At 44.8% G+C, this 23,142-nt stretch overlaps 2 protein-coding genes and 1 long non-coding RNA gene across 14 annotated transcripts in view; 1 reads left to right on the plus strand and 2 right to left on the minus strand.

Annotated features, from left to right (window-relative positions):
* Positions 1–23,142, plus strand: part of Kel (Kell metallo-endopeptidase (Kell blood group)) — a 214,701-nt gene that overhangs the window by 190,661 nt on the left and 898 nt on the right. For 7 of the 11 annotated variants that reach the window (XM_010607675.3, XM_010607671.3, XM_010607673.3 and 4 more), the window contains 18 exons: positions 13–90; positions 345–486; positions 765–941; positions 2,267–2,391; positions 2,677–2,823; positions 6,062–6,124; positions 6,211–6,399; positions 6,632–6,780; positions 7,813–7,942; positions 15,176–15,286; positions 16,627–16,725; positions 16,942–17,019; positions 17,119–17,219; positions 17,401–17,511; positions 17,640–17,707; positions 17,915–18,084; positions 18,433–18,528; positions 19,227–19,434. In XM_010607675.3, the coding sequence (XP_010605977.1) occupies positions 67–90; positions 345–486; positions 765–941; positions 2,267–2,391; positions 2,677–2,823; positions 6,062–6,124; positions 6,211–6,399; positions 6,632–6,780; positions 7,813–7,942; positions 15,176–15,286; positions 16,627–16,725; positions 16,942–17,019; positions 17,119–17,219; positions 17,401–17,511; positions 17,640–17,707; positions 17,915–18,084; positions 18,433–18,528; positions 19,227–19,388 (2,142 nt within the window). In that variant the 5' untranslated portion in view covers positions 13–66 and the 3' untranslated portion in view covers positions 19,389–19,434. Of the gene's footprint in view, positions 1–12; positions 91–344; positions 487–764; positions 942–2,266; positions 2,424–2,676; positions 2,824–6,045; positions 6,125–6,210; positions 6,400–6,631; positions 6,781–7,812; positions 7,943–15,175; positions 15,287–16,626; positions 16,726–16,941; positions 17,020–17,118; positions 17,220–17,400; positions 17,512–17,639; positions 17,708–17,914; positions 18,085–18,432; positions 18,529–19,226; positions 19,435–23,142 lie in introns of those variants that run through there. The other 4 variants (XM_033764486.1, XM_033764488.1, XM_033764489.1 and 1 more) reach the window with 4 other exon arrangements.
* Llcfc1 (LLLL and CFNLAS motif containing 1) lies at positions 20,115–21,162 on the minus strand. Of its 2 annotated transcripts, XM_019205059.2 has the most exons (3): positions 21,073–21,162; positions 20,850–20,970; positions 20,115–20,293 (listed from the first exon to the last, which is right to left on the minus strand). In XM_019205059.2, the coding sequence occupies exons 1-3, from the start codon at positions 21,106–21,108 to the stop codon at positions 20,115–20,117; spliced, it is 336 nt and encodes a 111-aa protein (XP_019060604.2). In that variant the 5' UTR covers positions 21,109–21,162. The 2 variants fall into 2 exon arrangements, with proteins under 2 accessions (XP_019060604.2, XP_033620382.1); XM_033764491.1 differs by lacking the exon at positions 21,073–21,162 and having other exon boundaries at positions 20,850–21,053.
* The window catches only part of LOC117286354, a 2,140-nt gene continuing 429 nt past the window's right edge, over positions 21,432–23,142 (minus strand). Inside the window, exons 2-3 of the long non-coding RNA XR_004517502.1 lie at positions 22,271–22,415; positions 21,432–21,555 (exon numbers count right to left, since the gene is read on the minus strand). This is a non-coding gene — a long non-coding RNA (uncharacterized LOC117286354). The remainder of the gene's footprint in view (positions 21,556–22,270; positions 22,416–23,142) is intronic.

Consider the following 23,142-nt stretch of genomic DNA (forward strand, 5'->3'; position numbering starts at 1 on the left):
CCAGTACTTCAGGATGGTGGGAAGAAAAGCAGGCCGGAGCCAAGGGGACCGAGCCAGGCCAGAGGAATGGATCCATCCTCCTGCCAGGAGGTCAGTGGGCTCCTAGGCAGCCCTGGGTGTTTCCCCTCCAGCTCTGAAGCCCCAGGAACACTCACTACTTTATCCTCACCCAGGCAGGAGCCCCCTCATCTCCCAGGGGTCTCAGCCTGAGCAGAGTTACCTTTGTGCAGAAGAGGGGCCCTGGCACTGACATTTGTTCTCTCTCCCCTCCCTACGTCTCCACCCTGTCCCTCACTCCCAACCCTCTCTGTCTTGTTTTTCTCTCCTCCTGTTTGCTCCCACAGAGATCTCCAGAAGAAGGGCTGTGCACTAAGTGGAACCAACAGTGGGCAACGGCCAGATGGGTGCTGCTGACTCTCCTGCTTTTGGGCCTGCTCCTTGGTTCTTCTGTGCTTTGGTTCTACATCTTCAGGAACTGTGGTCCTCGTAAGCAAAACTCAGGAATCCCCAACCTAGACAGCTTCTCCCAGTTAGGGTCCCAGGCCCATGTTCTTGAGGGTCCAGGCTTCTCACTAGCCGTTCACCCTGACCCTCACATTCCCCAGGGATTCTGACTTTTTCCTCCCTTGATCCTTTGTAAGCCACTAGTCAGACCTTTGCTCAACTGGTCACTCCTTTGTTTCTCACCAGGCATTCTTGTGCTAGCCTTTTGGGGGAGCCCTTGTCCCTTTCACTTTTGCCTTACTGTGACCTGTTGCCCACAGTCCCCTGTGAGACACCTGTGTGTTTGCATCTCCTGAACTATTACCTGGCCTCTGGGAACAGCAGCGTAGCTCCCTGCACCAACTTCTTCAGCTTTGCCTGTGGAAAGCCTGGAAAGACTGTTAATTCTTTTCATGCTCTTGAAGACGAAAACAAAAGCCTACTGCGGAGAGTCCTAGGTAGGAAAGCAGAGGGGCAGAGTCACTGGGCAAGAAGGGAATTGATCTAGCACCATCATGACTCCCTACACTCTGAGGAGCAACTGATGTTCACCATCTTTCGTGGACCTGTCTGGGTTTGCTTCTTCATCAGTTTCCTGAAACCTCAAAATCCTCCTTTCTTCCATTTATGCTGGTCTTTTTATATATCTTTTCTTTGTCTAATTCCCGTTTTCTTTTCTATGTATCTATGATTCCTCCATTCCCTTTAACTTCTTTTTAGCAAGGCTCATCTTTGTTATTTTCTATAAATTTTGTTTCAATCCTATGCATATCTTCCCCCACTCCATCTCTTCAGTGCAGCCTGAACTTAATTTTCTCCATAATCACATCCTCCAGCTTCCAAGTGTGTTCTTCTGGTGCCTCCTCATCAGTGTCACCTTCTCCTCCCTCCACTTCCCAAATCCCCTGTCTCCCAGTGATCTCTTGCTTTTCCTCTGAAACCTTGGGCCATGGCAAGCAAGTTGAATTGGAGCAAATAGGGTCATAGAGATGGGTGACTGAGAGGCTGAGCTTGGAGAAAAGAGGCAGGAGAGTAGGACTAGGAGGGACGGAGGGGGGCATTACTGGTGGCATAAGGGAGCAAAGGATATGCCAGTGAGAGACAAGTTAAATGGAGGTAAAGAAAGTTTTCAAAATGAAGGGTGTGAAGAAGAAAAACCAACTGCTGGGATTGAAAAGAACCAAGAGAAGGTCCTGAGGTCATATAAGAGGTTGGATGTTGAGGGAGGATGGAAGAGAATGTTATATATTAGGAGGTAGATGGTTTAAATGGAAGCATTCCAGTGATTGGAATGTTTGTTTGTTTGTATTAAGTGATAAGAAGAAGTTCAGATAAGTGAATCTTCCTTTTCTTCTCTTCACTAAATTTTCTCATGAGTTTTCTCTCCCACAATCTCTCAAAATCTTCTGGTTTCCTAAATTTTTCTAATTTTTTCATTAATCTCTTCCCTGAGTTCCATTTCTATCTTTTGTCCTTCACTCATATCTTACTTATTCTTATTCTTTTCCTTTATTCTGACAGTACTTCCTGATTTCCTTTTCTCATTTCCTTTATTTTTCTCATCCTCTTTTCTGTACTTCCTCTCTCTTGCTCTTACCTCTCCATCAAGTCAGTCTGTTCTAAGTTGGGTAGACTTTATATTTTCCTCAGCTTGGTTTCCCGCTCTTTCCTGCACATCCTTATAGGGAGCATCCTGTTCTTTCAGACAAGTTCGCTATCTCCCATTTTTCTCTGTCTCCACACCAGCCGCCACTCCTTTCATCATACTATATTTCCTTTTTAGAGACCCCAGGGTCCTGGCACCCTGGCTCTGGAGAAGAGAAAGCCTTCCAATTCTACAGCTCCTGCATGGACACAGATGCCATCGAAGCTGTAGGAACTGGTCCCCTCAAACAAATTATTGAGGAGGTGAGGAAATGTTGGGGCACCACCTTTTTAGGGTAAGTAACACGTAGAACTGATGTGGGCTTGAAGTTTCTAGGTGTTTTTTTCTAGAATTCTCTAAGTTCTAGGAGAGAGATGGTAATGGCAGTGCCTTTTTGAGCATCATGAGCTACTGTGAGAATAGATGTGAAGTCCTAAAAGGATCAAAGGTCTCAAAAATCAGGAGATAGAAGAAATGGGGGAGGAGAAACCCAGACAATGGAGGCAAGTTCTCATCCATCCTATGCTCAACTTTATCTCCCTTCTCAGCTTGGAGGCTGGAACATTTCTGGCAAATGGACTTTCTCTGACTTTAACCAAACTCTGGCACTTATGATGAGCCAGTATGGACACTTTCCCTTCTTCAGAGCCTATCTGAGGACTCATCCTTCCCCTCCCCATGCACCAGTCATCCAGGTGAGAGAGCCATTGGCGAGAACATTTGGAACTAATCCTGCCTTTGCCTTTAGAGTGTCTTCTCTTAGAGAAATATAGTAGCGTGGGGAGATAAGATAAATGAGAAGAAGATGACGAGTGATCTTAAGAGGAAATGACTGCTATGAAATCCAAGGACGCTAGGTGGAGGTTGGAGAAAGAGTAGCTGGGCGGGTTCTGGAAAAACTGGAGCAGTTCCAGCCTTCCTTATCGTCTACTCTGGATTTCTCCCAGATCTCTTAACTAGTTCTCTCATCCTCATGATTGCACTCCTCTCACCTCCTCTTCATTTTTGCTAGTTATGCTTTTCTAAACCAAGAGCTAATTATACGTTTTCTCTGTTTAAATGCCTCTTATTTCTATGGATCACCAGGTCATCACACTATGGTTCCAATCTTTAGCAAAGCGTTGTCAGGTTTGTGATCTGATCCCTATATACTGCTCCAGCCCTATCTCCTATCTCATTCCTCCTGCCCTGCTCTGCTGACTCATGCAGCTCCAAGAATATTCCTCCATTATTCTTATATGCTGTTTCCTTTGCTTACAACAAGCCCCCACACTCAGCCTAGAACATTCACATATTTTCAGTTTTGCTCTGGGTATCTCTTCCAGGAAATCCCCACTAATCCACTGTCTATGAGTAGTAGGTAAAGCCTGTCTGTCCTCCCTGCTCCTCATGTTCTCAGCATTAAGACTGTGGATCTCCTCAGAACACGTACCTAAAGTCCATCCTCCGGAGACAGCTGGAGCTCCTCCTCCTCTAGCAACTAGAGATCTTCCTCCGGCAGCTAGAGGTCTTTCTTCTCAGGCAGCTAGGGGTCCTTCTCTTTACAAACCTAGAGTTCCTCCTCTGGCCTCTAGGGATCCTCTTCCTCAGGCAGCTAGAGTTTCTCTTCCTTAGGCTGCTAAGGGTTTGTTGAGTGAATAAATATTGGAACCATCACTCAGGGGAGGGCTATATATTTGTCCAGTACTCTCAAAAATTCCACATGATGAGCAAATGAATATTTTAAAGTACCTGATCATCAGTTTGAGGCTGCTTTGTAAGAGCTTTCTAACATTCCATTTTGAAGTGTCAGGAGTTTTTTTGTTTTTGTTTTTGTTTTTGTTTTTTTGGTTCTGTGGATCGAACTCAAAACTTTGTACTTGAGAGGCAGGCATGGTACCACTGAGATAAATCCCTGGCTCTGTGTGTGTGTGTGTGTGTGTGTGTGTGTGTGTGTGTGTGTTGATGTGTGTGTGTGTGTGTGTGTGTTCAGGAATTTTAACTGGTAAAGCCTCTGGGGATGGATTAAGATCTGAACTGGTTAAGGAAAATCTCAGAGAGAAGAATATGAGCTGAGTCTTGAAGTATGGTTGATTTTCTTATTAAAAGGCTTTGGGAAAATTTGGTGCTAAGAGAAGAATTTTGAATGTTGTGATTCCTCCATGGGGTCCATGAGATGATTGCTCTGGGTGTATGTAGTATGCAGTAGGAGGACAAATAAGACCGAAGATATGAGGTTAGGCCTGATTAACACTGTCTTGAGAAGCCAGGTAGAGATGATAACTATTGATACACTAAGAATAAAGAGCTACTGAGAGGCCTTTCAGATATCAAGGTCTGATACGTAGTGCTGAGGGGCATTCAGCAGTCTGGTAGTCAATCTAGAGATAATGTGGATTCTAGATGAACATTTTAAGGTTCTTCAATCGAAGTAGAAAGGGAAAGGAAGGGCCAGGCATGGGGATTTAGGAAACTTCATCCTGGTGGTAGAGGACCCTGGTGTTTCCAGAGAATGTGGCTACTGAACATAAACAAAGGAGATGGACACTGAAGGACCCCACAGCTTTGATTTGGTGTGAAAGGAGAGTGGTTATCCCCAAGTTGAGCCTGGTTGTGGTCTTTGGGAAGAATATGTAGATATGAGCTGTAGTAGAAGCACCCATTAGGGCATGGGACAGAAGGAGAGGAACAGAAGAGTAAGAACAGCCAGGGATTTGGGAATTGGACCAGCATACGTGGGACTACAAAGGGAAGGGAAGGAATCTCAAGCAGGAGGGGTCATTGTTGAATCCAGAGATGATCCTACTCAGAGAATAAGGAACGAGAAGACATCACCAGAGACCTGGACATACATAGTGTAAAAATGACTGTAGCAATGTATAGTGTTAGGAGATGGGCATAGATGCCTTTTTGCTCTCTGAATTTTGGATGCTAAATGTCACAGAAGGCTCAAGGGAAGATTTTCCGTGACAGAGAAGTCTATAGCTCAAGTTTGGAGTGAGACACTGACACCGGGAGAGACAAAGCAAAGTGACCCAAAGATCTTCAGAATCCAGGGCACACCAGGACCAGAAGTTAAGTGAAATGTGTGGATTCTTGCTTGAGGTGCAAAATTTAAGAGGGCTGCAAACACTAGGTATTAGGATAATTAGTATTTTAATAAATCCTCTTAAAAACGAAAATTAACAAAGATTTTTTGATGAGCAAATAGCAAATTTTTGTCAATTCTGGATATTTTGGAAAATAAAATGGCATTTTTTTTCAGAATGTAGAAAAGCTATTATGGAACTTTTAAAAATATAATTTAAAAAATAGATTAAGATACATTATGAGGCAGGGTATGGTGGCTTATTCTGAAGGCTGAGGCAAGAGTATTGAAAGTTTGAGGCCAGCCTGGGAAACTTAGTGAAATCCTGTCTTCAAATTAGATAAAAAGGGATAGAGATGGAGCTCAGTATTAAAAGCACTTGTCTAGCATTGTGAGGTTCTGTGTTCATTCCCCAGAATGTAAAAGTATAAAATTTATGGGGAAAATAATAATAAGCAAAACTTTGATATTTTATTCATTGTGGAATTTTTGTGTTAATTTCGATTTTAAATATTGCATTACAAATGCATCCTTTTTACTAAGTTTGAGGTACCTCTTAATTATTGCACCTGAGATGGGGATCTCACCCTTAGACCTGACCCCAGAATAGGGCATAGGTTCCTCCAAGATGTCAATGAACATTTTTCTTGTCCCCATCACCGAAACTGATTGTCATTGACCTTCCTTTGCATTACTATGCCTGGACTCTCCCCCACCTCACTCAGTCCCTCCCGCCCTTCCTTTGCACTCCTCTCCACTCGCCCCTCTACTCCCTTCTTCCAGAGCTATCTTCATTCCCCGCCTTCCCTTGACCTCTCTCCCCATCCCCCATACTCCCACTTCTTTCCAGTCTCTCTTGTGTCCAGATAGACCAGCCGGAATTTGAAGTTCCCCTCAAGCAAGAGCAGGAACAGAAGATCTATGCCCAGGTAAGATGGGGCTTTGACAGAAACATTCTGAGACCAGGAGAAAAGCAGAGCCTCTGGCTCCTGTGACCGATGTTACCATCTTCCAGATCATTCGGGAGTACTTGGCTTACCTACAGCAGCTGGGAACACTGCTGGGAGGTGACCCAGCGAAAGTGCAACAACATGCCTCCTTATCCATCTCCATTACCTCACGGCTGTTTAAGTATTTGCGGCTCCTGGAGCAGCGACAGTCACAGGACAAGCTCTTCCATGTGCTCACTATTGACCAACTTCAGGTGCTTGGAACTCCAGGCCCCAGCCCTGTGGGTGGGACGGTCTCCTGGACTTCCTTTTGTCTTACCTTCTTCCTCGTGAGGAGCCTTAATTCTTTCCAGTCCCTACCCTTTTCTGACCCCATCCCCTTTACCAACACTCCCTGTCCCATTCCTTCTCAAGCCCATGAAGCCTGTTCCCCTTCCTTGTCTCCTCCCTTCCTTCTCTCTATCAGCTTTGTGTTCCTCCTTTAAGGAAATGGCTCCTGCCATCGACTGGTTATCCTGCTTGCAAGAGACATTCAAACCGATGTCCCTGAGGCCCTCCCAGGCCCTTGTGGTTCATGACCTGGATTATTTGAGAAACATGTCACAACTGGTACAAGAAGAGATGCTGAAGCACAGGTTTGCCCCAAGTGGCATTGGGAGGTAATGGAATGAAGAAAGAGTTTGGGGATCCATAAGTCTCAGAGGCACTCTGGATCAAGGAACCTGAAACACAAGTGTTCAGAGAGGGTAGATGGCAGGAACAAGATGTAGGTAAGGCTTGGGAACAAGGGGAAGGGATAACAGCTGATGTGAAGGTACAGAGGTCAGACAAGACACAAGGTCTGTAAAGAGCTTCTGTGCTATAGAATGTGCCAGAAGTCTCAGTCAGTGGAACAACTGAGGGCTGTGGGCAAGAGTAAGAGACCCTAAGGAGATGTAGGAGGTGAGGGCTGGGGTTGCTCTGGCAGAAAAGAGCTGGGAGATGCCAATTCTCAGCTGTAGTGAGGGGGACACTGGACCCCTGTGGGAAAGAATTTCTAAGGTCATTTCCCCTGTGAGCAGGAAGTCAAGGAGGGTAGTGGGTATGGAAGTCAAGTTCTATGGTGGCTCTCTGAGTTCCCTGATGGCTGCCTGACCATCACCTGTTGTCAGTAGTAGCTTCCAGCCAGGGGCTTAGGCTCAAGGCCCTTCATCATAGTAAAGCAGGAGCAGCAGCATCTGCATATTCCTTTTGAAGGAGGCAAAGGAACATTCACGTGAGCATGAACAGGTTGATATGAGGGCACCTGAGAGCTGCTAACGAGAAAGAGGGGATGTGGTGCTTGGAGGATACATCCTCACATGAGCAAAGGTTTCTGGGTGGTGGAAATAGATTAATCTGTTATGTTTACTCTGAGTCCAGCCTGTTATGTTTACTCTAGCCCAGGTCCTTCTCCTTGTGTCAGGAGAAGACTTCCTCTTCATCCAGTTCCTTCCTCTCTTATTCTCCAACCCACGCCAAGAAAGGCTCTTCATGATTTGTTTTGTGTCATAAAGATTATTCTTTGTACAGGAAAGAAGCCCCCCCCCATTGAATACACCAAAGTGGTTGACTTGTACAAGAGGAGTCTTTAGGAAGGGCATCCCCAGAACCCTGGGATTGATGTGGGATCTGTTTTGTACCCTTAGGGATGTTCTTCAGAGTCACATGATCTTGGGGCTGGTGGAGACCCTTACTCCAGCACTGGACAGTAAATTCCGGGAGGCACACAGAAAGCTGAGCCAGAAATTGCAGAAGCTGACAGAGCAATCACTCATGGTGAGGAGAATTAATATTTTTCAGATTGGGGCAAATACAGGTATATTTCTATCAGGGAACAGGCAGGGGAATAGAAGCCCCGCTGTGACTAGGCTGTGCATAGAGGCAGGCAGGAGCTTAACCTGAGAACTCAACTGCCAGGTATCAGACCTTTAGGAACATGTCTCCTGCTTGCCTCTCTGGCCTTTAATGTAAACCTTTAATGTAAACCTTTCAAGGGCTCCTCCCACTTTATCACCAGACTGAAAGAATTTGCTGCGTGGTTTGAAGACCTGGATTGAGAGTTTAGGATTCCCTGGATGAGGGATGAAATTTTTTTATTAGTGCATGTTTGCAGTGCATAGTGATTATATTCACCATGGGGAGTTGGTATATATAGGATATACAACATATCTTAATACTTTTTTCATCCCCTTCCCTTGTGTAAAAGATCCTTCTCCCTGTTTCCAATTATCTCTCTCTTATTTTGCTCTATAATTTATTTATATTTTGGATTTCTCATATAAGATAAATTGTGAACTTTAAGCTTTGTGTGTTGGATGTATTTCATTTAATGATATGATCTAAAGTTTGTCCTTATTTATGGCAAATTAGTACTCCATTGTGTACAAATACTACATTTTCTTTATCTTTGCATCTTTCAGTGGAGATGTAGGCTGCTTTCAAATTTAACTATTATAAATTATGCTGCTATAAACACAAGTATGCCTGTAGTGTTATAATATGATGTCTTTAACTCTTTTAGAAAGATACCTAGAAGTGGAATAACTGGGTCCAATGTAATTTCTACTTTTAGTTTCTTGATAAATCTCCATACTGATTTCTGTAGTAGTTATGCTAGTTCAATTCCAATCAACAAGTTAGAAGGTTTAATTTTTCCCCACAGCCTCATGCACATTTGTTATTAGATTCCTCGATGATAGTCATTTTCTCTGGAATGAGTTGAAATCTCTGCAGTGACCAGCAATGTTGAACATTATTTCATGTATTTGTTGGTTATATTTCCTCTTCCGAGAAATATCTATTCATTTCAGTTTCCCATTTTTTAGTTGAGAATTTTATTTAGGGGGTCTGATTCTTTGAGTTCTTTATATATTTAGATATTAGTCCTCTGTCTAATAGATAGATGTTTCCCATTCTGTATGGTGTCCCTTTATCTTGTTTGTTTCTTTTGCCGGGTAAAAGGTTTTTAATTTGATATTGTCCCATTTGTTGATTCTTATGCCATTGGGGTTCCGTTCAGAAATTCCTTACCTATGCCTATGTTTTCAATACTTTCACCTATTTTATCTTCCAGCAGATTGTTTCTGTTTTAACATTTATACCTTTGATCCATTTTGATTTTACTTTAGTGCATGAAAAGTATTGGTTTAGATTCAGTCTTTTGCATGTATATAACCAGTTTTCCCAGTACCATATGTTAGAGTCTATCTTTCCTCCAGTGTGATTTTTGGTCCTTTTGTCAAAGATCAGATGGCTGAATGTATCTGGGGTTGTTTCTGCAACCTCTATTCTGTTCCATGGATCCACATGCCTATTTTTGTGCCCATATCATGCTGTTATTATCCCTGTATCTTTGTAACATAACTTGAAATCCAAGACTGTGGTGCCTTCTGCTTTGCTCTTGATACCCAGGGTTGCTTTTGCTATTCTGGATCTTGTCTGGTTCTATTTGAACTTTAGGATTGTTTTTTCTATTTCTATGAGAAATGCCGTTGGTATTTTGATTATAATTGCATTTAAATCATTTGTCAGTTTTGGAAGTATGGCCATTTGATAATATTCATCCTGCTTATCCAGGAATGGGGGATATCTTTCTATTTTCGATATCCTCTTTGTCTCTTTTAAAACTGCTATTGTTTTCATTATAGAGATATTTTACTTCCTAATTAATTCCTACATATTTAATTTTTCCTGATACTATTGTGAATGGTATTACTTTCTCAGTGAGTTTATTCTTAGCGTGCAAGAACACTATTGGTTTTGTGTATTGATTTTATATCCTGCTACACTGCTAAACTCAGTTATTAATTTTAGGAGTCTTTTGGTGGAAATTTTTGGGTCTTCTATATAGAGGATCACATCATCTGAAAATAATAAATTGACTTCTTCCTTTCTTTTTTCTTTTTCTTTTCTTTTCTTTTTTTTTTTTTTTTTTTTTTTTTTGTGGCACTGGGGATTGAACTCCTGAGTTTGTGCTTGCAAGGCAGGCACAGCGACACTGAGCTAAATTCCCTGCCCAACTTCTTCCTTTCTTATACATACCATTTTATTTCCTTCTGCCTAATTACTCTGGCTAATGTTTTAAGTACTATATTAAACAGGAATAGCCATAATGGACATTCTTATCTTGTTCCTGACTTTAGAGGAAAAACTTTCAGCCTTTCAGTATGATTTTGGAGTTAGGTTTGTCATAAATACTTTTTAGCAGATTGAGATAAAGACCTTCTATACATATTTTCTTCATCTATATATTTACTTATATTAATAAAAATGAATCTTGGATTTTGTTGAAGGCTTTTTCTGTGAGAGAAGGATATGTTAGGCAGTGATTCCAAGTTTGACTTTCAAGCATGCTTTATAAGAAGCTCAACTCTTATCTGGTGCAATCAGTTGAGTCATATGTGGGCTAATTCCTAATAAGGAATATAATTATTGCTAATATAATTTGAGAGCTAAAAATGTGTTAGATATTTTCCCGAAACTTTTCATCTCCTAGTTGGTAAAATCCTCCAAATTCCATGAAGTACCATGGATATCATTTTATCTTTCTTTAAAAGACAAGGAATGAACTATTAAAAATTTTGAGCATGGTAATATAGTGGGTGAGTTGTTAGAATAAGACTTGAGTCTTGGCTGTCTGGCTGCAGGGTCTATGTGTTTGTTCACTGTGCTATAGAGTACCCCTTAGAAGCTCTTACCCACCCTGTGTCTTGATTCAGATGTCGAACAGACTCACTCTCCTTTTTATGGGGTTACTTCAAAATTCCTGGCACCAAACAACTTCCTGTAAGTTCCTGCACCATAGCCTGACATCATGTCTTAGAGGGTGTCTGATGCCAGCACAGTGATTCATGCCTAAAGAATGTAGAGGCTTACAGAGACTGAGCTCACCATCTGTTCCTATGGGGAACATAATTGTCCTAGGGGTTAGAAACTGAATCAAGCTCTGGCAACAAATAGAGATGTGACCTTGGGAAGGTCACTTTGACTTTCTACAACAACAGCCTAAAATAAATAATGATGGTAATGACTGACACACAGTGAATTGTTGCTGTCAGGTGCTGTGTGTAGCATGTAGATTATTTTAATCAAGTCTCCCATAAACTCGGAGAATTTTATCCCCAATTGTGCTGATGCAAAAATAGGCACAGAATGGCCAAATAACATCCCCAAGACAAATTGCTCACATGTAAAGGAATAGAGTCTAGGGTAGATATGTTTGGCTCATCAGGCTGTGCTTTTAACCACACAGTATAGAGGACTGAGAAATACATGAGTGCTGTAAAAATGGGTTAGCACACCTTCCTACAGATGGTAAGACAGGAAAATTTTTGGCTTGGTGTTTCATATGGTTTGTTTTACAGTTACTGGACTTGATACTTGTAGCCAAGGGCATAGCTATGTTCCTAGTAAATTCAGATTTAGATGTTATATATTTTTGGGGTCCTCAAGTGAGGGCAGGGAATGTGGGTTTGAGTATCAGTGAGATCTCTTTGCAGCAGGTGGAACTGGTAAAGTCTAGAGAAAGGAAGGAGGTGTTTTGTAAAGCCAGAGATCTGATCTCTTCTATTCAATGGTCATTAATTAGAAACTTCTGAACACATTCTTCTGAAGGAATTCTAATTTATAGTGTCGCTAAAAGACTGTCAGCTCTCATCATCTGCCCCCTGGGAGGTTAATTTTAAATGCATTGTCAATGAAAATGGCTGGCAAGTTTCTTCTATGAAACCTCAGGAAGTGACCTTGGGGAAGCAAAAGTAAGATTTTGCATGTGTACTTGTCAAAAATGAGGTATTTATATTAAGCTCCATGCCTGGCTTTTCAGAAAGTTTAAATATTTGTTTAACAATCCATTCTATTACCTATCTTGTTCAATTTTAGGACATTTGCAATTTTATCTCTACTATGAATGTTATGATCCTGAAGGGGAAGGGGGCTGAGTCAGGTAACTAACAACTTAGCTTTAGATTCATCTGTTCATTTATGTAATAAATATTTTTTTGAGCACCACTACTTGCAAGTACTTCTGTAAGCACTTAGGATTCATCAGTGAACAAAATAGTCAAGTATCTCTGCCTTCAGTCATTTATACTCATGTATACTTCAGTGCAAGAAGAAAGAAAATTTTTTAACCAAGAGCGTGTTGAGTGGTGTTAGGGAGAACAGCAAATGGAATGCTTTTCCTGGGGAGTGAAAGGGAATGCAGGTGGGGAGCAGCGATGATTCTCAGTCTCCATCATTGATGACTCATGGTGGTTCAGCCAGTCAAGAGTCCATTCATGACTCTGTCGTCCAACCTGATTTCTCTAGATGGGGTTCTGCTAGGTGCCTTCCCAAATCTGGATAACGTCAACAGACTGGCATTAGTGTAAGCAGAGTAATGCTAATGGAATACCAGTGGGATTCAGAACAGTTGGGAGGACTTTTAAGGTATTGTTTCACCTGATGCTCAATTCTGGGAGGAAGGCAAAACAGGCATTTTTCTCTTATTCATTGTGGTTGTAACTGGAGCAGGCTGGAATAAGGAAATAACCCATAAGTGGTAAGTGCCTGTGCTCAGGCAGAGTACTGGTGGCCCTAGTAATTCCAAAGGCTGTAGATGTGTTTCATTGGATTTTAGAGTAATTTACAAACTTTGAATTAATTGCCAAAATTCAAAATTAGGAGATGACACAGTGACATCAGATTTCCCAGCCTGTACGTCTGTGTGCCTGTTTATGGAGCTCTGTCACACTGGGCAGCCTCTTCCACTGGCAAGTTGTGCAGTACTCAAGTGTCCTAGCTCTGTTTAGCTGGGCGAGCTGTGCAGTTGGCTGGGGCCCTGACAGGCCCTGGGCTTCTGATACTGAAAGCTGCTCTCTCAGTTATGTTCCTGTATCACTGCAACTTTAGTGTGTCGCTTTTACTCTGTCTTATGCCACAGTCTGATGAGGCTTTTAATCAGAGACATTTGTATTATTTTGGCATTATTTGTCCTTAGTGATTCCGCCCTGCCTCTTAATAATTCCAACTTAATATTTCTCAACTGTTAAAAACCATTCCTTTAATGATTTATTCTACACTTTTGTTTAGACTGACACTGACAACTCCTGACTATCCCATCATCTCAAATTCTATTTCAGCCCTGTTGAAAACTGGACAAATTTTTGCTTCCATCCAGATTCTTGGAATTTTTCCTGATTTCTATCATTTCCTAAATAATCTTATTCAGTGTTCAGCATTGACACGTGCAGTTTTTTTCAACGCCCTGAGATTAATCCAATGAGTTTTTCTATCTTGCATTTGAAACATTCCCTCCATCCCCTATATTTTGAAAAAGTTTCTCCCTCTAGCCCTGTTTCTTTTTCTGTGTTTCCAGTCAACATGGTATAGTTTGTCAGTCCATGTCACAAGAGATAGCTGTGGTAGTCTTCTGAGGAGAGGTGTCTATATTTTTGAGCAGCCAGATCCTTCAGCAAAGAATGTTGGAAAAATGGTCAGGTGCTGGCAAAGGGAATCAGGAAGCAAGAACCAGGAAAAGTGAAAGAGCAGATGCACATATTCAAGATCCAGTGCTTGTGCAGGTTGTTGCCATCACGAGCATTGCAATAGTCTAGTAGGGGGCACTCCTGGAGCCAACCCTGCCTGGAGCAGGATGGATGCTGAATGTGGCCAACTGAGCCTGCATTTGACCCAGTCATTGCCATCAGACCCTGCTTTCCTCCAGTTTCCATTTGCTTCTCACACTGAGGTTGCACAGCTCCAGCTAGCACACCACGGAGCCTGAACCTTTCTTGCAAGAAGACACATGAACAGAACTTATAGTACAGGAAACAGAACACTGAAAATGAGCAGCCAGATGTAGAACAATCTTGAAAATGATAAATTTCCTAGCAGGCTGGCTGAGGAGTTTCCTCTTCACTCTTTACTGTAATGGCCCATCTTTCCATTCCCTCTAGATACCCCATAGTCCAGCTCCAATCTTAAGACCAGCCCAGTCATGATTTCAGTGGTAGCCTTTCTACCTGCAAGCAGATCTTTGGGAAGTAAATAAATTACAGCACTGAGGTCTTTGGCTTCATTACATCTAACCCAAACTAGCATGTGAGCTGTTTTTCATAAATTCCAGCTCATTCTCCTTTCCTCTGGCCAGCTGTTTAAATCTTTTCCCCCAGCTCCTAATTTGTTTCTGCATCCTTTCTGTGTTATGTCTGGGTTTATTCCTCAGTCAACTCTTTGAAGCCATCCAAAACCACTTCAGAAACCACCCCCAGTGTGTTTTTATTGTCTTTTGTTTTTATTCTCTACATCCTGCTGTTAGAAAACCACACTGGTGTTTCTCTTAAGCTGCTGTCTAACAGCTCTGCACCTCTAAAGTTAAAGTCCTTCATATTTTAACCTTATTTTATTTCCTTGATTTGGCCAAAAGTTTCCCATCTCTTTGATTTATACATTTAGTATTTTTTTCCCCTCTTCTCCTACTAAACAATATGGCATTGAAAATTCCCTTTGCCTGATGATTTACTTTTCTGGAAGATAAGATCCTATAGTGCGATGTGCATGCTTGCTGGATGGGACATAGGTGATGGTGGTGAAAGGAAATGACTGTCTTCAATTTCAGTTTTGAGCAAGAGTGGGGGTGGAGTCACTTCAGTGTCCTGTGTGTAGTGAGTGGAGCCCTGGTTGGGTAAGTCTTGTTATGGAGGGAAAGTGGTTCACTTTCTTGCTCTCTCCTTCCCCGAAGCCTTTTATTCTTCCAGAGAGATGCTTCCTGTGGGCTTGCCTTCAAATCAATAGGCAATAAAGATGAGTGATTCACAGTGGTACTCCCAGGACTAGTCCTAGAGGAAGACACAGGTCTCTTCTGCTGAGCAGCAGTCTGTGTCACTGGATTGGAAAATAAAGGGAGATAAGACAGAAATTCCAGGAAACAAAGCCCCTGTGGGGTGAAGGTCTAGACAAGATTGGCCTGGGAAAGTGGCGAGGAAGTGGTCTTGGACAGAACCACTCAACCCAGCTTTGTCTCTGCAGCCAGCCCACCCGAGATGGAAGAAGTGCGTAGAATACACAGGAGCCTTCTTTGAGCCCACTCTGGCGGCCTTCTTTGTCAAGGAGGCCTTTGGCCCAAGCATCCAACGCGCTGTATGTGAAAGCTGTCCGCTGCCCAAGTCCCTCTATACTTCCCACCCTGCTCACCCTGCTCTGCTTGGTACGGCACATGAATGGGAGTCAGGAAAGAGGAAAATATGACCCAGGGGGAGAATCCTGAGGCCTGCTTCATCTCTCAGTGGGGCACAGTTCAGCTATGGAACACAAAGTATCCACAATAGGTGCTAATTTGGACAAGTCACCCTGTGTTTCTTCAACTATAAAATGAAAAACTTGTACTCCATGACCCCAAGGCTCCTCCTTGTTTGTCTAAAAATTTTAAATAACACCTGATATGACATGAACACTAGCATGACACAATCTCTCTCTCTCTCTCTCTCTTTTGCTTTTTTGAGACAGGGTCTCACTATGTAGTTGAGACTGATCTGGAACTCACTATGTAGCCCAGGCTGGTCTGGAACTCACAGTGATTCTCCTGCCTCAGCCTCCCTAATGCTGAGATTACAGGCATGTGCCACCACACCTGGCTAGAAACAGAGCTTTTTCTTTACTGGGGATGGAACTCAGGCAGGCAACAGAACTACTGAGTTAAATTCATGACCCTAGCATGACATAATCTTGAGGTGGCCAAATCAATAGTCCTGAATGCGTACTGCCTGCCTCATGCTGAAGATTCTTGTAAGCACTTTGCAGAAACTTTCATTTCATCCCTATTAACATCATTTTCATTCTATAGGAGAGAGAACTGAGGCACAAAGAGCTTAAATGACTTGTTCAAAGTCAGGTAGCCACCAAATAGCAGAATTAGAATTTGAACTCAGGCAGTCAGAGGCCAGAGCCCAGCCCTCTGATATTATCATTCATTTTCTCCCACCAAGAAATGATAGATACAAGATAGTAGATGGATGGGAAGGTAGAAACCATGCACTTAGGTTGGGAAGCTGGGGAGACTCCAAGTTTTTGGGGAGCCTCAGGAAATAGGGTGTGAGGGCAAGAGCTCTGAGATTAGGGAAGGGAGTGATAGCCCTCTTCTCCCTCTGATTTTTGTGCAGTTTGCATGTCCCTGTGAATAAGGACTCATCACATGAAGATCTCCCAATGCTAGGGACTATCTTTCTGGTTGACCTCAGGGTAGATAGCTCCCCATGACTTCCCTGTGCTGGGTGCTGCTCCACAGATCTTTGGGCCCTAGAGTTGGTGGCATCCTGGGAAATGGCCCTTCCCATTGTCTTTGAGATCCCCCCTTTTTTTGACTGCCCCTCCAGCTTGGCAGCTCTCAAGGTAGAGGTCCCTTCCTAAAGCCAGGCACCAAGGAACTGCCAGGGCTGAGGTAGGTCCTGATTCTGTGTCTCCACCCCCCTCTCACCCTACAGGCCATGAAATTATTCACTGAGATCAAGGATGCCCTAATAGCACACCTCAAAAAGCTTCCCTGGATAAGTGAGAAGAGCCAGAAAGAGGCCCAAGACAGGGTAAGCTATGAATGCAGGCTGGGTGGAAACATCTAGACAGTAGAATTGACCCTTGGAACAACAGAGTTGGTGAGGGAGAGAGAGCCAGGCACAAAGGCATGGAGTAAGTTTGGAAGTCACAGTGCTGCTCAGACACCCCAGAGGGTGAAGCAGCAAAGGCTCTGAGACACTCAGAGGGCAATCTAGATTCTTACCATCTTTTGTGTCTTTCCTTAGGTCACTCAACTACAGGTGAAAATAGGGGCGCCAGACTGGGTCCTGAAGCCGGAGCTGGCCAGACAGGAGTACCAAGATGTGAGTCTTTGCCCTTTTCAGCTCCCATTCACTCCTTGACTTCTCAATTCTCTGTTTTCCCTCAGTGATTCTAACCAACAACTTCTGTATCCTCTTTAGATACAACTTGGTCCCAGCTTCCTTCAGTCTGTCCTGAACTGTATCACATCTCTCCAGGCAAGAAATGTCCAGAGCTTCTTGCAACCCTTGTCCCATCACAGGTAGGAGAGCAGGGGAGACACAGATACTCCATCCCTAAAATGACCCAAGTATAATCAATAGGAAAGGAAGCTGGAACAGTAGTATTATAATAGTTATAATAATAGTAATAGTTGGAAAGGATTGTGTATGCCTTTCCGGGGACAATAAATGGAAAGACCATTCATATGTTCTTTCCTACAGATGGCAGGTGTCCCCCTGGGGAGTCAACACTTACTATTCCATATCTGATCATGTGGTGGTCTTCCCAGCTGGACTCCTTCAACCTCCATTCTTCCACCCTGGCTACCCCAGGTATGGACCATGCTATGAAAGTGAGCAGAGTGTCTAGAAGTGTTACAGTGGATGGAACTTGGGATTGGAGGGTTACAGTGCAAATGTTGAAGGATTCTGGGACTAAAACAGGACTTTTCTTTTCCTAGAGCCGTGAATTTTGGTGCCACTGGCAGCATCATGGCCCGTGAGCTGTTGCACATCTTCTACCAGCTCTGTGTGTAACAAGGGCTATTGGGAGGTGGGGCCACAGGGAACCCAAGGGAAGATCTCAAAGGAGGCCTAAAAGGGAAAGAAAAATAATTCACAGAGTCCAGGTGGGACAGTCCTGGACACTTTCAGTGTTCCTGAAAGCCAAATCAGCATATGGTACCATGTTCCCATCACACCTTGCCAATTGATTCTCTTGCTCTGTTTTCAACAGTACTCCCAGGGGGTTGCCCAGCCTGTGACACACATGCCCTGCAGGAGGCATTCCTATGTCTGGAACACCATTATGCTGCCCTCCTGTTACCCAGCACGTCCTCCCTCAATGGCTCCCAAACATTCCTGGAGAATGCTGCGGATGTTGGTGGACTGGCCATTGCATTGCAGGTACACTAAAGCCATGTCTGTTCTAACCAGCAGGCTAGAAACCTTGTCCTCAAGTGTCCCTTCCACTGTCCCTTATACAAGCACAGTGGCATAGTTCTCTCCTTTTTCACATCCCCACCAAATAGATGGCAGTATGAAGATTCCCCCTCCTACACCATAGATCCCACACTTTCTAGGACAGCTCTAGGTCTTCTGGCAAGTGCTCTTTCCTCTGGCCTAGGCCAGTATGTCAGTGCAGAGGTGATAAAGGCCAGGAAGTTGTTTGGGTGGCTGTGTAGAGAACACTGGATTTCTAAGTGACTGTGGCCATGAATCTGAAGCTTAAAGGCAGCCTCATATTCCACACAGGCATACAGCAAGAGGCTGATACAGTACCGTGGGGAGACCACGCTGCCCAACCAAGACCTCAGCCCCCATCAGCTCTTCTTCCGAAGCTATGCCCAGGTAGGAAGCTGCCCTCTCCTTCCACAGCTTGCTTCTTCTCAGAGAAGAACCCCGTGACTAATGCTCAAAGAACTTTCCTCCCTGATACACACTTACTCCCAGATCCTCAACCCACTGACACAGATGTACACATTGTGATCTATTATCATTTGTTCCCTTGAAATCATCCTTCAGGTTACTACAGGTTCTTTAATTAAATTCAACACCCCCCCCCAAGAGAAGGAAAAACTACTTATAGGTCCTACCATGAAATGAACTCTGCCCTTTTTACGCTTATGCCCCAGAAATCTAGATCCCTTTAAAATGTGCCTGCAAGAGGCTGACAGTATATCTCCTTCCTGCTCAGAGAACTTGTCCTTTGGACTGGTCCCACCCTGATATTTCTCCTTCTGTCTCTATGCTCCCTCAACAAGTACGGCATTCAATTTCTCAACACACTTGGGGTCATTATTGGAGTGCTCCATCAGATCCCCCCCTTTCCTTTATAACTCGTGCTATATGAGAGCCCAAGCCATGTCCCACACTCCTAATGCTAGATTAAATGAACTGCAAATGACAAACACTGTATTGCATGGGCCCTGAACATTCTGTTCCTGTTCCCCTATTAGTCTGCTTCCCCGGGTGGCCCCCTGTCTCCATGTATGACCTGGAAACACCTGCTCTGCTCCTTACCCTTCCTTGGCCTCTCTCTCTCTCAGGTGATGTGTAGAGATTCCAATCCCCAGGACTTTAAGGACATTCACAGACCCCCCAGTCTTCGAGTCAACGGACCCCTTAGCAGCATCCCCGATTTTGCCAGATATTTCAGCTGTCCACGCGGTACCCTCATGAACCCCTCCAGACGCTGCCAGCTGTGGTAACTTGGCCACCAAGAGATTTCAAAGCAGGTCTGTCACAACAGATCTCCATCTCATGAAGCATGAAGCATGAAGGCATAGTCTCTTTTTTCTTTCCCTTGCAAAAATAAAACCCAGCACTTGGCTTCTGCCATTTCTTAATGAATTTCATGCTATGTTCTGTTCTTAGTAGTCAGAAAAGGTAAGAGGGAGAAATGCCAAGAAGGGCTCCCATTAAAATAGGAAAGAATCAATGACTAGTGAGTAGGTAGGTCTGAAGGTCAATTCGTTGGTCAAATACTAAAAAGTTAAATAGACCCCTTAGAAACACAAGGATTTGGTTAAGACTCAGAAAACTGCTCCCAATTGTTTTCAGTATTTTATTGCTACTTTACTGTCAATGCCTCTGTCCTCTGCCCTCCAATCTGCTATATCGGGCAAAACCAGGGGAGGACTGGGAGAGAAAAGGGTGTGGATCTGAGATCTCTGGCCCTGGAATGCAGAGCTTTGGGCTTGGGGTGGCATCAGGCAGAAGCCATGGCAGGAAAGCCTCCGAGGCTGCACCCTAAGGACAGGTGCCACTGGCAAGAGCAGGGAGCAGTGTGCAGGGAGGGGCATGGGTATCTCTTTGGGGAGCTGTGGTGTGGAGCCCAGTGGAGAGAGCAGGTCAGTAAGCGATCAAGAAGCGAAGGTAAAAATCCAGGTCTTCCTCCTCCAGGAGCCAGACCACTGCCTCGGCCTCAATGTCCCTCATAAAAAAGCCATGATGCTGGCCAGGTTAAAGCAGAGAGCGAAATAAAAACGGCGGTCTTGGACAGCTGCTGCCTCGGAGATGAAGTCCTCCTCTTGCTGGACCATGTCCACCACCTGCCACTTCTCACCCACCGAGGAGGCCATGAAGTGCTCTTCATACTGCTCTTGGCCCTGCTCTGGAACAGGAGAGGACAGAGAGGGCCAGGCCCGACCCTGATCTAGTCCTACCCTGACCCTGAACCAGAAGGGGAAGAAGTCGGGGTGTGGGGAGAGCCAAGGGCATTCAGCCCAATGGCCACATCCTGGGCTTTGGCCGGAATGTGATGCACTGTCTAGAGGTCGTTTCTGACCTGGGTTCCAGCACAGCCCCAGCTCAAGCAGCCCTCCTCACACACACCTCTAACACTGCCTCCTCCGCAGTGCGACCCCATCTTAAAGTGAGCGACACCATCCAATGCATCGAAAACCACAGAGGTATTACAGGCAGACATGCTTGCCCACCCACACAGAAGCTGCATGCACAGCAGCTGGCCGTGCTGTCCCCTGGTGAGGAACCCACACTCCAGACCTTTTTCAGGACACCCTGGGGTCATGCCATGATGATGGGGACCTGGCATTCTCTCCCGTAACCCAAAGCCATGGGAGATCCACTCTCACCTAAGCAACTGCTTAGGGCCTGACCTCTGACAGGTCCAGCCTTCCCTCCAGAATGGCCTCCCCTTCCCCACCTACCTTCAGGGGGCGTTTTCTCTTCCAGGCCCCTCTTCTCTGTACTGCCCTTCTGAGTCTTGGTGCCCTTCACCTGCAGCAGCAACATCAGCAGGATGGCAGCCAGGAATGCTGCCCTGTGGGGCTGGGACCACAGCAAAGTCATGGGCCTGCCCACCCACTGGGGCTTCTGGCCCCAGCTTCCACTGCTACCAGGCTCCTGCCCTCTCAGGGTCCCAGCCCTTACCCCTGCCCAGTGCCGTTTTTGCCTCTGCTTTTCCATTAGACCTCTGACTCCATGTGCTCTGTGACATCACAGCCACAGGTCTGACCTTCATTCCAGTTCACCAGAGCATTCTATGGCTAGGCAGCCTTTGCAGAAGCTTCCAGGGTGGCCAGAGCACGTTATCCAGCAGTCCTGTCAGAGGCACTGCTGCTTTGGATACACAGAGGCACCAACCCTCCAAAGTAATAGCTCTCCACACCCATTGTAGGGACGAGGAAATTGAGATTCACAGTACGAGTGACTCTTTCACTGAGGACCATACAACTGCCAACAGTCAGAGCAGGACTTGCAGTTTGGACTTTTGTATGTAAAGATGGCAGCTTCCCAGTATTCTATGCAGTCTTCTCGGAAGAGAAGGGCTGGCAGGGAGCAGTCCCAGACCTGATGCAGAAATAAGGGTCCTCATGTACTGGGCAAGCCTGGTTCTTGACATAGTCCTTGAGTCTGTCAGAAACAGAGGATGGGGTGGAATAGAGGGAGGGTGAGAATGTAGCTATACGTGCATGAAAGAGACAGAGAGACACTGCATAGGCATAGAGACAGACAAGGAGAAAAAGGGACAGACCAGGACATAGAGAAAAAAGAGGAAGAGAGCACAGGGACAAAGCCAAGACAGACGTGCACCCCATGTACAAAGAGCCAGGGATGAGGTGGGATCTGCCCCCACACTGAGGCCCTTCTGTATCCTCACTGCCCCTGTTTTTCTTCTTTCTAACTCTGCCTTCCTGCACCTTCAAGCTGAAATGCCCTGCTCTCTTCTTTCACACCTTCCTGTCCTCTTGGCCACAGTGTGTTGCAGCTCATCTGCAAGCTCCTTGGCACTGGGAAAAGTGAGTGTGTGTGCAGGAAAAGCTGGGAGATAAGGCTGCCAGTGGTGGATCTGTGGAAAGCCTCCCTCAGTGCCCCAGTGCCCGCCCTGGAGAGCACGGGCCTTTTGCTTCCTGGCAGAGAAGTTTACGACAGCCTTTCCCCTGAAACCAGAGAGCCACTTGAGGAGGAACAAGGAGGAAGGAACTCTCACAAGCTGCTCACACCTCTCCTGCTGTCAGTAAATCACATGCGTGCAAGCATGCAGAAACACACACTCTCAGTGCAAGAGGGAACTACAGAAACAGAAGTACAAGCAGGGATTCTTTCCAGGAATATTACCCACACTCACAGACAGGTCAGAATTACAGCAGGCATTGCTTTTATATAGTTCCTGGTGATCAAGCAGGTGGCAGGGGACTGAAATAGCAGGGCACTTGATAGGAAAGTTTCAAGTCGGCAGTGACTCTGTTCACCCCTGCTTTGCACCCATTGACCTGCAGATCCAGAGAAAGATGCATGAATGGAAAAAATAAAATCCTTAATCTCCTCTTAACTATTTTGTGGGAGGAGCCTCTTGGTTCCCTTGCACAGAAAGAAGCCACCTCGAGCTTTGTAGGTATGAATGGAGAGGGCGGCTGCGGGAGGGGCAGCTGAAGTGGACAGAACTGGGCTATACCGACCGCTGTCACTTCCGTTTCCCTGCCTTGCACCTTCCTGACTTCTAGTGTTCAAAGACTTGAATTCTTGCAGGAAACCAGTAATCCCTCAAAAATTTTGGTCTTATTGTAAAAGTATAAAATAGAGAAAAGTAGTTCTATTATTAATTAATTAATTAAGTTTTGGTACCAGGAATTGAACTCAGGACCTTGTGCTTGTGAGGCAGGCAAAGGCACCACGGAGCTAAATCCCCGGCCCAGAAAAATATTTTTAAATGGCTAATAATTCAGGATGCAAAGAAAATCATCATCAGTGTTTAGATTCTTTTGTTAGATGCCCATGAGTGGATGGGGTGACAGTGTATTTCCTAAAAATTGCAATCCAAATATGTTTTCTATTCCTCCTTGCCATGCAGGAATGCAGAGGTCAGGCTGCTTTGTTGTACTGACTCCAGGGACCCTGACAGTGGAGCCAGAAGCCCCAAGCTCTGCTCCTGAAAGACATCCTTGGCAGCTCTCTGCTCTAAGGCCTCCCCTGGTAGCTGCTATGGGGGTGGGGTGGGTA

This window comes from Fukomys damarensis, unplaced genomic scaffold (assembly GCF_012274545.1).
Source record: "Fukomys damarensis isolate Sample0158 unplaced genomic scaffold, DMR_v1.0_HiC HiC_scaffold_16, whole genome shotgun sequence".
Classification (NCBI taxonomy): domain Eukaryota; kingdom Metazoa; phylum Chordata; class Mammalia; order Rodentia; family Bathyergidae; genus Fukomys; species Fukomys damarensis.

Coding starts and splice junctions, on each gene's coding strand:
- Llcfc1 (XM_019205059.2), bottom strand. CDS start 21,108: ATGGAAAAGCAGAGGCAAAAACGGCACTGGGCAGGG. Junction 20,971..21,072: donor AAAAACGGCACTGGGCAGGG/GTAAGGGCTGGG, acceptor CTGTGGTCCCAG/CCCCACAGGGCAGCATTCCT. Junction 20,294..20,849: donor AGAGAAAACGCCCCCTGAAG/GTAGGTGGGGAA, acceptor CTCCTGTTCCAG/AGCAGGGCCAAGAGCAGTAT.